The following is a 17,956-nucleotide window of genomic DNA, read 5'->3' as shown; positions in this document are numbered from 1 at the left end:
AGAACTGCCACACAGTGAATGGTAGCTGCTCTTTACGGAAACTGCTTTTGGTATCAGTAGTAAAGCCTATACATAGCTGAATTAGCTACCAGCCTCTTCAGCCAAAAGCATATTTTCTCCTCACAGCTATTTTCAGGCTTCTGTGACTTCAGAAATAAACTATGTGCAATACTTGTTGCCCTGTCTATGTTGCTTTTTTTTGTGGGGTGTGTGTTTTTGGTTTTATGTGGGGTTTTTTTTTGTTTTGTTTTTCTTTTGTTTTCCCCAAGATGTGTGTTTCCCACAAGATATTTCTTGCATTACTCACCTGTTAAATGAAATATGTCTCTGTCTCTTTCTGCTCCCATGCCAATTTTCTGCATGCCACCTAACTAAAATACTAAAATACCTTATCACAGGATTATTTAGGATCCTTCAGTTTTTTCCTTTAGCTGTCCTTGTTGACATGAATTGTGTTGGCTTTTGCAAGGATTTTGTTTTCTGACAGTAGTTTTATTATGTCAACTTAAAATTGCAACTGACTGGTTCCTCTCTAAAGGACATTCATCCTTCAAGGGTATCATGGATCCACTGTATGTATTTTACTGGTAATAACTGCAGTGACTCTGAATACTTAGTCTTTTCAGCATGTAAGGTTTTTTTTGTGTTGTTATTCTTTTTTCAGTTTTTCTTTTTTTTCCCCCCAAGTTAAAGATTACTGTGTCTCTGTGACATTGACTCTTGTTTCTCTGCCCTTATTAGACAATCCTGTATGGAACAGCACCTACTGCTGACATTGGCAGAAGGTTTCTGTTTTTATCAGCTGAAATACAATACTAAGGAACATGACATTATGATGCAGAACTCGTATGCATACAGTCTAATGTCTCTAATGTCTTCTAAATGCTCTATGTTGAATTTTTCCATAGTGAAAGAACCAGATTCTTTCTAGCTTTTTTAAATCTCTTGTTGATCTTAGTTAAACCTTCACATGCCCTGATGATAAACTATCATCTGTACATGGGACGGTATTGCATGAAGTCTACCCTGATTGTTTTGGGTTAAAAAGTGAACTGCTAATATATTCTAAATCAGAATTCTGTACTGGCTGGCGTGATTGAAGGCACAAGCCACATAAACATTTAATAGTCTGAACTCCTTTTTCATAGGATGGCATCAATTTAGGTATACATTTTTGCTTCTGAAATGATATTGGTGCTGTATTGGGTTTTTTTCTCTGTGTTAACTGTGTTTGTGCCAGCTCTTAACTGCTTCTGGAAAGCATTCTGAAGGAGAGACAGGAAAGAAAGAAAAATATGACTAAAGGAAGAAAAATTCCACGTTTCTCAGTTAAGTACAGGATCCCTTGTCAGATTAGTTAATAACTTAATATGGGAGAAGGTGGGGCCTCTGAAGTTCAGCACTTTTGCTAGCTAATGTCCAGGTTATGCTGACCCTACCATTGTTTCCAAACTATGACAGAAAGGAGAGTCTTTTCAAGCATCTGTTGTTAATGATATAAAATTTGATGTTAGATTATAATGGCAAGGGCATTGAGAAATTTTCAAAGAAATTGTTAAATAAGAAGTGTAAAGGTCATCCAGCCATAGTACTTACTTCTAATTTGAGTCCATTACACCAGTAATTTAATGGAATATCACCAAAGTACATTGCCATCAGCAGAACAGTCTTCTGCAATTGTAACCAGGTGTTTAGGCAAGTGTTGGATAACTACTTTTTCTGTAATGCTGGTTCTATTGATTAGAGCTCGTTTACACTACTACTGTTGTGGATTTGTTGAATTATGATGTAATCCTCCCATGGTGGCTGTAATCTTTGATTATTTCCATCAGATCTTTTTGAGTTACAGGGCAGGTTCTGTCTGTGTGGTGTCATGCCAGAAGTAGAAGCCTTTTTGTTAAGGAGGTGTAAAAGCTTCTTTTATAAAAATGGATTTTGAAAAACAAGTCTTGAGATCTTGAAAAACATTTGAGTAGCATTGTATTTTCATTTAAACAAAGCTGTGAATATCTTTTTCAGAAATAGGAGCGGGTCTGTCTTATATTTTTAAAATAGTGTGACTTTTTTTTCCAGAGAGGACTCTTAGGACAATTGTGCATTGGCTCTGAAAGAAAAAAGGAAAATAAAAAAATGAGAAAGAAAAAATGAGTCTTACAAATTTTCATCCTCTGATTCCTGTGATTAGAAGCAGGGCTCTTCACCCCTATCTTCTCCCCTTCAGACACATACCTGAAATAGCAGACTTACTACATACTTACTACAGAGTAAGTAGAGTTCATACTTACTACAGAATGAGGGGCTTTCAGAATAGGAAAGTTTCTGGAGAGATTGACGCAGCATATTTGAAGTGTCTTGAGGAAGAAACTAAATGTCCCACTTCTGTCTCTTGAATATTAAGCAGGTAGAGGATTTGGAACCAGTATCTCATATCCTGGAAAAATCTCTTGTTGTATTGCACATGCAATGAAGACTACCAGGTTTCAGGTTATTTTTCAGCTGAATGCTCTTTCAGGTTTTGCTTTCTAAGAGAAAATACTTACCTGTTACCTGTGTGAGCCTGGTTGTTCTCAGTTTTCTCAGGCAAGGACATTAATCTCTGTAAGGTAAAGTCTCTAGAATTTAAGGTGATGATTGCAGGTCTGGGTGGAGAATATGAATCTAAAAAAAGTCTTACTTTGCTAGAGGAGATTTTGATGTTTGTGTTGAAGCATAAATCCAGTTGGATTGGGGTTTTTGTGTTTAACTGCATAAGTTGATACAGAAAATGTAAGATAACATCTATACTTTGGAAAAGTGAAATGAATGTTTAATATGTGCATCTGGAAGTGAAGTAGGCATGTGTACATGTGTACAGTATGTGGACTTACAGGAGACAGCATCATTAAATGTGTGTGAATAATACGTATATAAAAACTTTGAGAGGCTGCTTTTTAAAGCAAATGCTCTGTTTTCTTTCTGATATTTGTACAGTGGTATTACTTAAATTTATGTAACAAAGTTTTTTCAAAGTTAGTGAAAATACAGTTCAGTTAAATACTCTCCCTCTCCCTTCTCCAACATCCTCCATTCCATCCCCTCCACAATCCATTGCTCCCCTTTCCTCTGTTCTTCCTCCCCTTTCTTCATTCACTGTCAGGAAGGGACGCCTCAGAAGAGTCATTTCAGCTCAGCACGCCACCGTCAGAGACTAGTGGAACCATCAGCTACAAAAGTGAGTGCCTTTATTGAAGGACCATTTCTAAAATGGAATGATTTGTTGCTAAAGAGAAGCTCTGTATGCTTGGTGGGGGATTTAGTTATTTTTACTCATCTGCAAGTAATATAATCATTATCTTTAAAGGTGAACTTCAGCACTGAATTGATTCCTACTCAAGTGCAGCAGTTGTTTTTTTAACTTTAAAAAATTGTGGGGAGATTTTGTTTGTATCTGCAAAATGTAATAGAAACTGTATGAAAACTTCCACTTCGCTTTTACCAGTTTGTGTGATGTCTTTTTGTAAATCCATGTGAAGTTCATTTGTCTCATTCTTAAACAACAAAAGGCTCTCATTGAATAAAAAATTGGCAAGGATATAGTAAATAATCAAACACTATTATCAAGTGCTATGAAGCAATATGAAGTTTCAGAGTAAAAAAATAAACTGGCATCAAAAGATTATATGAGCAAATGCAGTAGCAGTACTTCCTAGTTCATAAGGCTGTTCCATCTTTTTAGAGATGTAGTCAAAAAACTTGATAGGTTCACTGAGGTTGATTTTACTATGTAACTTCTAATAAAATAAACTATAGTGCACAATTCAGAGCGTCAGTATTCACCTGTATTTATTTAGTGCTACTTCTTTTGTGAGACTTCAGCAAATATGAAACTGTGTATCCATTGCTACCACTGCCTGGAAATCCCATTTTTCACTTTATTTAAGATACTGCAGAATTAATTGCAGTATTTACATACAACTTTTTATACAGGTTGAAGTAGGTCTGTGATAGCAGTCCTGATGATGTAAGAAAAGTCCTGATTCTATATTTTGTCTTACATTTTAATTAGTATTCCAAGTACTGTTGTCAGACTGATTCCTTCTGTTTTTATATGTGTTAATTCATTAGGTATTAGTAATGTTGACTTTTACAATTTGTTTCAGCATATAGCAACATTATCAATAAGATACCTTTCTGGGGGTCTGGGGAAGGCCATTTTGGGGTTTAAAGAAGCAAAAGTAAGTCAAACACATGCACACCCCCCCCCACAAAAAAAAAGCCCCAGAAACATATGTCAGCCTATACTCATGATAAGCCACTTTCTGTGTGCATTACTATTGGCTAGAATCAAGTAATTTCTGCAATGTGTAGAGCCTCAACATGTAAAGGAAAAACATCGACTGAAGCGCAATTAGGGGGTTATAAGTTTGCCAGGTTTTGCTCCCTCCTCTTACCTAGTTTTCCTGCATTTGTTCACCATGCCCCAGTGCCCTACTGTTTGTCTGAATATACATTGTCAAAGTTAGGTGTGCTGTCAAAACCTCAGTGTGGTAGCTACGAGTAACCTTAGTATTTGCTCTTCCGTTTTGTTTGGGACAGAAGGACTTGCTTGGTGTTTCTAGAGTCCTAAGCCACTGTCCTTTAGTTTCTTTGCTGCCGGGAGAACATCCTGATACAGGGAGCATGTCAGCAGCTCAGCTCTGCTGGACACCAGCCCAGCATCCAGAGGGGGGCTGTTACCACAGACCACATCAGCTCCACCTCTCCTCCTATAATGACTGCCAGCAGTTTCAGCATGACCATCTGCTTAGAAAAAACTTCTCAGCACATAGTAAGAACATTGCTCTGGTTTAGTGTTTTGTTTTGATTAAAATATATCTGGAGAGAGAAGGAAGGAGAACAGAAAAGAGGAAAGAGGAGGGAGGGGAGGAGAGGGAGGAGAAGAGAGAAGGCAAATAAGAAGCACTTCTTCAGTGCCAGTGGGAAAAAGAGAAAAACTGCAAGTTCATAATTCTCTGTGATCTCCAGGTCACTCACATAATCTTCCTTGCTGTCCAGGCAAGAGACTGGTGAAAATCTGGAGCAGTAGTCTTCTGAGTCCTGTTCTTTAGTAACATTTCACTGAGTGGGCAGTACCTAGACATGGCAAGTCTATAAAATTAACCGTCATGTGTACCCATCTGTGCTGCCAACCATGCCTTCTCTTCCTCTTCTCTGGTACACATTTCTCAGTGAAGAATAGATGCCATACTTTATGTCCTACGTGTATGTGCTTTTCTTCTCAGCCACCACCACCTGTTTGGATCTGTGATATTTAAATGCTCCCAAGATTGTAGTAAGTCTCTGTCTTTCAGCCCCACTGCCAAAGAAGGAGTTGTGATTCATCTGTGCTGGTTTTCAAGGTTGTTTATTTCTTCTTATCTAAAATATTTTCTCTCTGACCTGCAGCAGGTCTGTCTTGCAGGACAGCTTGTGGGGCTCTGCCCCTCAGTGGGATCACAAACATTATATACTAGAAATTGCGTGTGCTATATTTACAATAACGTGGCAAGGAAGGATTTGAAAACAACAAACACCCTTTGTATCATTATATAAAGAAATAACAGACTATAAAAACTGACTATTAAACAATAAAATCAATCTCAGAAAACAAATTCCTTTAAAACTCTTATATATTGATAAACTTATAGTAAAACACAAAAGACTGAAACAAAACCAAGGATCCAACAAACTGTGTCTTCTCCTTAAATCAGTGTTCATCAATGTTTCATGACCTCCTTTTCAGTCAAAATCCTCCCATCCTTAAAGAAAACTAAACTTTGTTAGCTAAATAAACTTGATCTTTGAAAAACTTAAAATAATTTTTGAATCAAACAGTACCTAAACTCAATATTAAAAAAACTTGGTAAAAAATTCCTAAATTATATTAACTTTATAAAATTCATATGTATCAAATTAATAATATATAAATTAATTATCAATTAAACTTCTGTAAAACTTCTTCAGGGCCCAAACCTAAAATAAAACTTAAAGGTGATTACTCTAATTAAACAATACTTAACTTAAACACAAACCAAACTATATAAAAATCAATCCCATCATTAATAAAATGTTAAAATACAACCTAACTTAAACCTTAATATAATAAATTACTAAAAATTCATGCTATTAAATTTTCTATTTCAATTTTCATTATGATAAGATGTCCCTTTCTCACATTGTGTATCCCACACAATGATGACCTGTCACACAACAAGGATCAAGTGATTGTGATTCTTTCTTCTGGTCCTCTTCCACAATCTTCATGTGTCTTCTGTAAAGTTGTTTCGTTGAAACAGTAGTTGAAGTGCTGCAAGAAATTTTCCGTCCTGAACTTGGAGGATCCTTTCAAGTTGCTCTCCCAGATGTTTGCCTGAATTGATGCAGTGTGTTGAGGTGTATCATTTTTGCTGCAGGCCCTCACCTTTTCTTCCAACGAGGGTTGACCAGGCAGTGTGTTGATGATTTGTCTGCATTTTTTGTTGGCATTTGCAAATGCAAGATCCTGAATCAAGTGCGGTTTTGTTGTTTCTTCATTCACTTGCCTGTTCACTGCCTTTGTGAGACGCTCAAGGAATGAAGTAAAAGGTTCTGAAGGTCCTTGCCTGATCCCTGTGTAGATGTTTTCAGGTGTTCCAGCTGATGGAGTTTGTAAAATTGCATTGCATGCTGCATTCTTGATGTCAATCAACACATCCCATGGTAGCTCTTTAATCTGTTGTCCTGTATTATCATTTGGTCCCAGGGGTTCACCTGCCATCTGCACTACAGAGATAGCTATATTTGGTCCTCCCTGATACCTGTTTTTGAGCTCCTCAAGAGCCCTCCTCCACCTCGCTTCCCATATAAAAATCTGTGATTCAGTGAAAATCACTGAATCGAGGTATTTGAGATCTTGTGGTGTTAAATCATATATTTCAAATGTACCCTCTAATAACTGTTTAAAATATTTAGAATCCAATCCATCTTCTCGCAGTGCTGTTTTTAAGTCTCTCATAATCTCATAGTCCAGTCTTTCCCATCTCGTGTTTGCAGTCTGTGGACTACGAGTCACTGGTAATATGATGCTGTCCATGTTCACTATATCAAAGTTTTTGTCTTTCAGTGCTCTCTTTCTGCTTTCTGCCCAGTCTGTGACACCAGACACTTGTGCAGATTGTTGTCTTGATGCATCCTCTGTCATCCCGGAGTTCGCTGACATTGCTGGCCTTTTTGCACCTTACCAAAATGTGGTTCTTTCATCTTTGAGGGCTACTGAAGTTCTTGGCCTTTCTGCACCTTGCCAAGATGTGCCCTCTCTGTTCTCAAGGGGTACTGACACCTTAGGTATCTCTTTCCTTCTTGGAATGATAAGTGGAAATCCGCATTGGCATTTCTTCTCCTTCTAGCTGAGGAAGGGGAAGCTGCCTTCCCTGTGCAGCACACAGTCCCTGTGCAGCACAGTCAGGGGAAACCACGGCTGAAACCGCCATCGATCTAGCAGGTAGCCTGAGTGCTGATGAAGAAGGAATATTTACAGATGAATGGAAAGGATGCGGCTACCTTCTGCTGGAAGGAACAATTGGGAAAAATGCATTGCTGAATGCAAACACAGTGCCAGAGCACAGCCTGTTAATTGGAGGAAAGATTGTAGCAAAAAGTCTCTTGTAAATGGAAAAGATTCCGGTGGAATCTCAGATGACACAGGTTGTTGTTGCTCTTGAGAAGAAATGTCATGAGTTCTGTTGTCTTTCCGTTGGTGTTCTTCTTGAAACTGTGACAGATGAGTGTCTTCGGAAATCTGTTTATTATTAATGATATGAAAAAACCGTTGCGATTTGGCCATTCTGTCATTGGATGACGCTGTCGCCACACCTGCTGAGTGCGGCTGCTGACCAGGTCATGTCGACCTAACTGAAGAGTCTGGGGTTGGTGTTAGAGACATTGGAGAAGTTTGGAGAAGGCCTTGTTTTGCACTGTTTTCAAAAGACAACTGACTGAATCTGTTTTCAGGGTGAATGTTGAGGTCCAATCGCTCAGCGTTGCCGGAGAACATTTGATGCAATGGGTGTGCTAAAAAGTTGTTTGCTTTGGCTGCTGTTGTTTCCGGGCACTGCTGTGTATTTGTTGTTAATTTTTGATCGTGCACTGCAGTTGAACCATGCATTTGCAGGCTCACCGATGCCACGGAAAAATTCTGGCACGTCTGCTCTGCCGCTGCCACAATGCAGCTCTGTTGTTGCTTGCCCGCCACTGCTGATGAAAGGAAATGGGCGGTGTGTTGCTCGCACTTGCTGTGGAGGGGCGGTGACCAAAGGGAATCCCTGCCTTGGCTCTGTTCAGCCCGTGTCTGCACTGGCATGGGGGTGTGGAGAGGAATGTCTCCGGTGCAGTCACGCCCGCTTCTGCCTCCCTTGGCATGGCTGCGCCTCTTTCTTGCTCGCCCCCTCCCCGCTCACGCCCGGTGTCTGCTGTGCCTAGCTCGCGCCTGGGATTTGCCTCTCCGAAACCAGCGCCCACATTCCCAGCGACTTCCGCGTTCGCCATGACTCTCGCAAACGCATGCGCAGCCTGGGATTCGCCCCCACTCTGTCTGCGTCGTCATGGGGATGTGGGTAGGAACGCCCTCGCCTTGACCACGCCCCGCCTGCACCGGCTCTGGCGCGGCCGCGCCCTCGGGAACGCCTTCTTCCTTCCCCCAGACGGGCCTCGCGCGGTCCCGATTCCGTTCTGGGCCGCTCCCTTCGGGCTCCATGGCAACGCCGGCACCCGGCGCGGTTATGCTTTCCGCTGACGTCATCAGCGCGCGCTCGCTGTGTCCCGCCGCTGCCGCGTCCGGCCCGGCCCGGCCCGGCACCGCCCGGGTCTCCCCTCGCGGCAGCCGCGCAGTGTCCGGACGGCTGGCTGGCGTCCGCCGTCCCCTCCGACGCCGCGCGCGACCCTGCCGCGGCCCTGCCCGGTTCCGTTTCGGCGTTCCCCGTGCGCCCTCCGGGCCTCCCCGCGGCGGCACCCGCCGCCGCTGTGGCCCCGGCCGCCGCTGTGGCCCCTGCCGTTTCGGTCGCTCCGGCCCCCGCGGCCCCTCCTGCCGCCCCAGACCCCGCGCTCGCCATTACGGACGCTGCCGCGTGCTTTTTCGCCGCGGCTCCACGCACCCTCGCGGTCTCGCTGGCCAGCTCCGCACTCTCCCCGAGCTGCCGCGGCTCCCGGAAAGGCAGTTCCTGCCATCCCCCGCGACCGCCGGGGCTACAGAGCCCGCCTGCACCCCTGTTGTTCCCTGCGCTGTCTCTGCTCCCCCCCGCCGCCCCCCGCCTCTCCGCCTGTTTCCCTGTGAAAGTGGGGTGAAAAGGTGTTCTGCCGGCAGGGTAGAGTTTGTCGTTGGTCTTTGCAAATCAGGGAAACATGCCTCAAAAAGCATCAGGATGTGGAGTCCCAATGGGTGGTGACCATTCCCCCCACCTTCTTTTTGACAGGGTTAATTCGGCCCCCCCTTCCTTGGTAGGGGCCCCCACTGTCCGCCGTTGGCTAGACAGTACTCCTCCCCGCTCTCTGCCCCGAGGGGAGTAACAGCTGGCTGCTGACAGCTATGAGCAGCCCCCGCAGTTTCCTATAAAGTTGCCTCCAGCATAATATTTGCTGGATCTTGATGCTTCAAGGTCATTTTATCTTCTGGGGATAAATGTTCTTCCTTTTGACCAGTCTTACCACTAACTGCGTCATCTACAAACTTGATCCGGAGAGATCTCAAATGGGGAAGCTCCCAGGCACCTTGGGTTCGCCTCCTTTCCAGGTTGAATTTGAGGTGATTCATCTCTGCAGAGATTTAAGCTATCTGTTCAGGAATCCTTCTCTGGCCATGCTCCTCTCCTCAGTCTGAGATTCGGCGTCTAGTTCGTGCCCTTCTAGAAATCGGGCTATTTGGTGTTTAGGCTGGGTTGATGCTAGGTGGTCGATGGTCCGGGCTTGAGTCCTCCAGGCTTGTGGCCCCTCAGACTGCCCACGCAGGGACAACATTTACGTCGGGATCTGTGATTTTTAAATGCTCCCAAGATTGTAGAAAATCTCTGTCTTTCAGCCCCGCTGCCAGAGAAGGAGTCGTGACTCATCTGTGCTGGTTTTCAAGGTTGTTTATTTCTTCTTATCTAAAATATTTTCTCTCTGACCTGCAGCAGGTCTGTCTCGCAGGACAGCGTGTGGGGCTCTGCCCCTCAGTGGGATGTTACAAACATTATATACTAGAAACTACGTGTGCTATATTTACAATAACATGCCAATATCTATCACCCATGTTGAACAGTGTGTCCCCAGCCTAAACCAATAGAAAAATGCCAACACCACAGTGAAACATAGAGGGCATGAAGAAGAAGAAAAAGGACAAGGCACAGCAAATTTCCTCCATCTTGCCTCCTTTGAACCCCTTATCTAGAATCCTAAAATTCTACTTTTGCACCAGTGCCACACTAATTACTACTTATATCAAACACTCAGAGCTTGTAAGTCATCTTGTAAGATTGAAAACTCTTTTCCATGGATATTGATCAGAGACAGTGTCTCTTGGGGCTCTGTACAGGGGGGTTTCTGACCCCCCTGCCAGGATTCCAGACCTTCCAGGGCAGCGACAGGGATGCCCTGGATTCCCACAACCACCCTTGCTGTGTTCTTGAAATCAACAGCTGAAAGTACTGTACATCCCTGGTCTGGCTGAGGTAGTCTGAGTTATTAATTTCTGTTTGTTTCCTCATCCTTCCTGCATGCCTTCTCCCTTCTTTTGTGCATGGGTGACATGCAGGGGCTTGAATTATGTGTTTTGGGCTCATGGAATCATAGAATTTTCAAAGTTGGAAAAGGCCTCAAAGATCATGAAATCCAGTTGTTAACCCAGCACCATATTCACCATTAAACTGCATCCCAGGTGCTGTATCTACACGTGTTTTGAACACTTCCAGGGATGGTGATTCTGCCATTTCCCTGGGAACCTTGTTCCACTGCCTGACCAGTGGGGAAATTGCTCCTCATACTCAATCTAAACCTCTTGTGACATAACTTGTGTCCAATACTTCTCTGGGTTTCAAGTCTGGGAGATGTCATGTTAACCTGTGGTCAGATCCCACTCAGGTGGGCCCAGCTGATGGAATGTGGCCTGGTTTGGCCTTGGCAGCTCACCAGAAAGTTTTGGAATAGGGATATTGGCTGGTGATTATAGGACAAGGTGGCATAGTCTGCTGCTCTACATGGTACATGTCCTGGAAGTGGACATGAGAAGTGTGAAAAGGTGGTTTTCAATATCTTTTTTCAGGACTGTTGAGGCTGTACTGGGTTACTACTCTATGGCCTGACACTACTCAAGAAAAAGAAGGAAGACAAATCTGTCCTGAAGCAGGTACTGCATCTTTGTGTGCTGGTTGGAAGAGAAACCCTGAGCAGATTTAGCTGGCCAAAGTATGGCACAGTGCACTGATTAACAAAAGGGGGAAATCCTGTGTTCTTCAAAGGCTCATCTGTGTTCCAAGGACATGCTTCAGGCAGTGTGAAATCCTCAGTATTTACTATTGAGATCACAATGAAAGTAAAGTAGGGAAGTGCTGTTAGCACAGAGCTTCTGAGAGACAAGCTGTGTCTTTCCTTTGTATTCCTGTTGCACTTGAAGAACTACTGTTTTCTGTCAGTCACCTACAGACTGCTGCAAGTCAGCCCTTACCAGTAGTTGCTGTGACAACCTGACCAGAAAGCACTCCACCTCAAGGAATCCTTTTGCAAAGCCTCTGGTGAAGAAAGCCCACAACTTTCTCTCATTAAGTTGTAACTTGGCTGGAAAGTTGAACTCCAGTTCCAAAGGCAACTCCAATTTCCAGAGGCAATGGCAGTGCAGCCTATCTCCCAGTCCTACCAATGACTTAAGCTGCATGCACCTCGTCTCTCTGCGGACATACCTGCTGCAGTGCCTTTTGACAGCCTCCTCTACCACTTTGGCTTACAGATGACTGATCATTCATTCCTGGGCTACCGTGGAGTGAGGATGCTCTCCTGATCAAGAGTAGGAATGTGGCTGAGAGTCACTTTTGCAGGTAGTTCCAGAGTAGGAAGCTGTAGAAAGGCAAGTCTGGCAGAACTTCTTCGGCTGTTTGTTTTGTCACACTCATTTGTTGCCTCAGGAAGAGCTGCCAGTTGTTCCTGGTGGTACAGGTACACAGAAGCCTCATGGTCTTGTTATGCTAAACCAAGGAGGACTATTTTGCGTGCTTTTAGACCAAATATGGCAAATTGCCATCAATAAATATCACATGCTTTTCTAAACATACTACACACACACACACACACACACACACACACACACACACGATCCCCCACAAAAAAAAAACAAAAAAAATTAAAACCAAAGAAACTTGTTACTTTGAAAATGTTGTTTTGTATCTTGGCACTGTAAAGACTGGTGGGATCCTTTTTATTCCTTTTGCCTTCCTGTGCAGCAGCTGTTTGCCCAGGTGGCAGGATGTAGTGGAAGCTCAGCCTCCACAGCTTGCATGGACTGTTGCCTGTATCAGAAATGCTATTTGGGCTTGGAGCAAGACCATCACAAACTTGTAAAGGAATACTGGTTTTGTGCCTACATTCTGACATTCTGATGGGCTTTATTCTGGCATTTAATTCTACATGTCCCAAGTTTCCTGCATCTGCCTCCTAACCCCTCATGGTTATGGGAGAATGGTTGTATTTGGGAGACTTGGAAGCAAGATAGTATGTCTTATGAGAGCAGCAGCAGTGCTGTGTGAGTCAGAGGACTCTTGAGTTACAAATTGTCCAGAAGATCATTCATCTGTGATCTGCTGACTGCAGTGATTCACTTGTGTCTGCTTGTCCTGGACCCTGATGAAGTCCATTTCTGGGTCAGTGATTTGGGTGACCCAAAGCAGCAAGGAACACGTTGTATTGACTTAGTGAGACGAGTGTTCCCTGAGGAGAGGATCTTGGCCTGTCCTGTCAGAAGAGAGTAGAGTTGTTAGGATGTGGTGCTGTGAACTTGGACAGCTATGAGCTCATGTTTGATCTGATACAAATCAGGGAAAGCTAAACTTCAAAGAATTACATAGTCATAGAACAGTATGGATTGGAAGGGACCTTAAGATCACTAGTTCCAATCGTCCTGCCATAGGCACGTCTTCTGCTAGACCAGAGCTCTATTCAGCTTGGCCTTGAACACGTCCAGAGATGAGATATCCACAGGTTCTACAGGCCAGCCTGTTCCAGTGCTTCAGCAACCTCACAGGAAAAACTTTTTTCCTAATATCCAATATAAACCTGCCCTCTTTCAGTTTGAAGTCATTACTCTTTGCCCTCTCACTCCATGCCCTTGTAAAAAGGTGTCTCCATCGCTTTTAAGCTCCTTTCAGGTACTGGGTGACTGCAGTTAGGTCACCCTGAAATCTTCTGTTCTTGAAGATAAACAATCCCAATTCTCTCAGCCTTTATTTCATAGGAGATGTGCTCTATCCTTCTCATAATTTTGATGTCTTTCTCTGGACTCACTTCAACAAGTGATTATCTTTACTATGCTGAGAACTCAGAACTGAACACAATATTCCATATGGGGTCTCAGCAGAGCAGAGGGGCAGAATCCCCTCCCTGGCCCTGCTGCCCACACTGCTCTGGATGCAGCCCAGGACACGTGTGGCTTTCTGGGCTGTGAGTGCCCATGGCTGGGTCATGTCCAGCCTCTCATCCCCCAGCACTCCCAAGCGCTTTTCAGCAGGGCTGCTCTCAATGTGTTCATCCTAAAGCTTCATACTGGGAGTTGCCCCAGCTCAGGTGCAGGACCTTGCATTTGGTCTTGTTAAACTCATGAGATTCCCATGGTCCCACTTCTCCAGCCTGTCCAGGTCTGTCTTGATGGCTTCCTGTTCTTCGAGTGTGTCAACTGCACCACTCAGCTTTGGGTGATCTGCAAATTTGCTGAGGGTTCACTTGATTCCTTTGTCTTTTGTCATTAAGGATGATACAAAATAATGCTTAAAGGGCCCCTGAGGGACATTGCTTGTCAATGTCAATTGGGATTCTGAACCATTGATCACTGCCTCTGTATGCGACTGTCCCAGCCAATTCTTTAACCACATAACAGTCCACCCACTGCACCCATTAAATCCATCTGTCTCCGTTTTAGAGAGATGGATGTTGTGGGGGACTGTGTCGAAGGCCTTAGAGAAGTCCAGATAAATGATACCTGTAACCCTGTCCTTGTCCATTGATACAGTCACACCATTAAAAAAAATGTGAAGTATAAAAGATGCTGAGACACTGGGGATTCCGACTTGTCTGCTTGACCTATAAAGCAGAGTTGGTTCTCAGATATACATGGAAGCAATATAAATGTAATCTCTAAATTGCTTTTGCTGTATTACATTGCATTAATGTATTTACATTAGCTGCTGGTGCCTTGAAACAGAAGCTTAATATAAAGGGTTGCTGGTTAATTTGTTTGCTGGAGCTTCTTAGTGGGTAACAAATGTGGACACAGGTAGACAAAGAAAGTGGTCTTGTAGTAATGCTCTGGAAGACAAAATAAAACATGCATTTATAAAGCTGTGAAAGTTAACAGTTGAATAGAAATCAGTTTCATATGGGAGCATGGAATTGAGAAAGAGTTACAAGGGAAAGCATTCAGACAATTTTCAAGCTTTTTTGTGTTTCAGTGCATAAATAAAGCTGTATTCAGATTAGGCTGCAAGTGTAAATTAGGAACATCTGTTTAACAATTAAGAAAGTTACAGAGAATTTTGTTAGCTTAGAAAAAAACACTGTAGAAGAATGAATTAAATTAACTCCAGTCTGGTTGTGAAGAGAGAAGACATTTCAGCATAGATAGTTTACTTTTACACACATTCTGGTGTGAGTACCCTATCAATTAATTACAGAGCCAAGTAGTCTAACCTCAACTCATACTGAACAATTTCTGTAGAACTTTTTGTTTTAAAACTGATGCTGGCTTATAAAGTAATTTCTGAATTTAAACTAGTAATTTATTGTACTTTTTGAGCTGATAAAATTTTTCTACAACTGTTTTCTCTGTCTTAGTGGCTCATGATTTGTAATTGTAAAGAAATAGTTTGCTGTTGAGAACCATGTCTCTACCTGTTAAACCTAGACTGAAGGTCTTAAATAGTTGAGAGGTCTCATTAAAAATAATGATTTATATATGGTTATTGATAATAAATAGCTAGATGGATCAGCTGCTATTTTATATCTTTTTAGGCTTCACCTTAAGTATGTTTTAAACCTACCTACACTCCTAAAATTTTACTGCTTTTTACCATAAAATTTAAACAAATCAGAGAGTCTTATTGTAAGAGTAGAATATTAGTGTAACGTGCTCATCATAGAATCATCTAGTGGGCAGGGGAGTGCAGAGAATGAAGCACTGTTCCCTAGCACTGGTCTGTGGCAACACCTGACGGAAGGTTGATTTGATGGCCAACTGATTGCTAGAAAGTTATGTTTACCAAAGGTTAGAGAGTCTGGTACATGTATAAATAGGAACAGAAGATATATTACAGTCAAATATTATGGATGGATCCTCCCTGGCAAGTTAAAATTGTCTTCCTTATAAAATTATTCTCCTGGCCAAGTCAGTGTGTCAGTAGTGTAATATTCATTGCACTAGATAGGTTTTGTAACATTCTACACCAAACTGGGGAAAAAATCCACAGTACTCCCTTTTCTCCTTACTAAAACTTCAGTTCTGTACAAGGTAATACCAAGTTATAATTAGATACTTTCAGCTGTTACTTCAGATGGGTGATCTCCATCTCAGTGTTGCTTGCATGCTTCCCAGTTGATTAAAAATAGAAATAGCTGTGGCAGAAATAGTATTATAAATAGTTTGGGTAGAATAAATGTTAGTATGTATGCAAAAAAATATTACAGAAATTTAAAGTCAGTCTTAAAATACGGTTAAATTAGTCAGCATGCAACCTCATTTAGGTGTGGAATGCATAGTACTGACACAAAAAAAGTGTGAAATGGGACCAAATTGTGAACTAGATTTTGAAATGTCTGCCTAGAACTGGGGCTGGGGAAGTGTTGGGTCACACCAGAGCTGGGTATTATTTCAACCATACTGAGATCAGGTTTGTGTCTTCAAAAGGACAGGTGAGAACTCTGTCCTTTTTTTTTTCCACAGAGAACTCTGTTATTCACAGAGTCATGTAGTTTAGAAATCTTTAACCTGCTGGCCAACTAGTGCTATGTCCAGTCATTTCTTGAACACCTCCAGGGATGGTGATTCCACCACCTCCCTGGGCAGCCCATTCCAGTGCTTAGCAACCCATTTCTTTCTGATGTCCAACTCGAGCCTTCTCTGGTGCAGCTTGAGGCCATTTCCTCTCATCATGTCTCTTGTTGCCTGGGAGAAGAAGCTGACCTCCACTTGGCTTCACCTACCTGTCAGGCAGTTGTGGAGAGCAATAAAGTCACCCCTGAGCCTCCTTTTCTCCAGGATAAATCCCAGCTTCCTCAGCAGCTCCTCATAGGACCCACTCTCTAGATTCTTCACCAGCTTTGTTGCTCTTTCCTGGATATACTCCAGTACTTCAATGTCTTTCTTGAATTGAGGGGCTCAGAACAGCACAGGATTCAAGATGCATCCTCACCAGTGCCAAGTGCAGGGGGGCAATCTCTGTCCTGATCCTGCTGGCCACACCATTGCTTATCCAGGCCAGGATGCCATTGGCCTTCTTGGCCACCTGGGCACACCCTGGCTCATGTCCAGCCACTGTCACCAGCACCCCTGGGTTCTTTCCCACTGGGAAGCTTTCCAGCCACTCTGCCCTGGCCTGTGGAGCTGCCTGGGGTTGTTGTGACCCAAGGGCAGGACCCAGCACTGGGCCTTGTTGAACCTCACACCACTGGCCTCAGCCCATGATCCAGCCTGCCCAGATCCCTCTGCAGAGCCTTCCTGCCCTCCAGCACATCAGCACTCCCACTTAACTTAGTCATATCCATGAACTTACTGAGGGTACACTTGGTCCCCTCATCCAAATCATCGGTAAAGATTTAAACAGCATTGGGTCCAGTACTGAGCCTTTGGGAACCTCACTAGTGACTGTCCGCCAATTGGTTGTGGCATCATTGTCCCTAAAATTCTTGTCAGCTGATGTGCAGTAGGGCCAATCTCACACATGGAGCTGAGGTATTTGTTTCTTTAAGATTTGTGCTTAGAGCTGTGTGGTATATCTGCAATTTTGAAATTTTACAAATTTTACACAATATATCCATTTTGGTGAACATGATACACATTCTTGAAATTTTACACGATATATCCACTTTGGTGAACAGAGGCATGTTGGCTACAGGTTACCTACTTCTCATATTAATTAGTATTCTAAGTTCTTTTGGATGAATTATTCTCTTGCTTCTCATACTGATAAGTCTGCATGCTCAGTCAGCCCTTCTTTTGAGTCAGTGGGTTTCTTGATCCATGAATTGAGGGTCACAATCCCCCCCTGCCGAATTGCCTTTTACCTTGTTGTCTCAGTATGCAGCTGATTGAACTCGAGTTCCCTGGAGCCTGAGGACAAGAAGCTGTGAACTGGCACCAGTCCCTTGCACTACAATGTGCATGAGTCTCTGGCACAGCCAGGTGACAACAGAGAACAGCACGAGCTGATGACTCAGCAGAAAGGCCCCAGACTTGCACAGGGTATAAAAGCCCAGGTGGTCCTTTGTTCAGGGTCCTTCCTTTGAGGCTGTGAGACCTGTTTCAGGAGTAAGCCAAAACCTGTTCTACAACCCTCTTCTCATTCCATGTAATTCTCTGAGTGAAGCATTATTTCTGACCCCTGAGATATCAGCACCATTCATCACCACTCTTTCGGCCCAGCCACCCAGCTGGTTTTTAACCCAGTGAAGAGTGCACCTGTCCAAAGCATGGGCTGACAGCTTCTCCAGCAGAATGCTTCAGGAGACAGTAGACTCC

At 43.2% G+C, this 17,956-nt stretch overlaps 1 protein-coding gene across 1 annotated transcript in view; it reads left to right on the top strand.

Annotated features, from left to right (window-relative positions):
- Nucleotides 1–17,956, top strand: part of MAST4 (microtubule associated serine/threonine kinase family member 4) — a 291,265-nt gene that overhangs the window by 113,875 nt on the left and 159,434 nt on the right. Inside the window, exon 4 of the mRNA XM_053931385.1 lies at nt 3,137–3,211. Within this exon, the coding sequence (XP_053787360.1) occupies nt 3,137–3,211 (75 nt within the window). The remainder of the gene's footprint in view (nt 1–3,136; nt 3,212–17,956) is intronic.

The sequence above is a fragment of the Vidua chalybeata genome, chromosome Z (genome assembly GCF_026979565.1).
Source record: "Vidua chalybeata isolate OUT-0048 chromosome Z, bVidCha1 merged haplotype, whole genome shotgun sequence".
NCBI classification, from domain to species: domain Eukaryota; kingdom Metazoa; phylum Chordata; class Aves; order Passeriformes; family Viduidae; genus Vidua; species Vidua chalybeata.
Note: the sequence above shows the minus strand (reverse complement) of the source record. Positions and strands in the feature narration are given on the sequence as shown.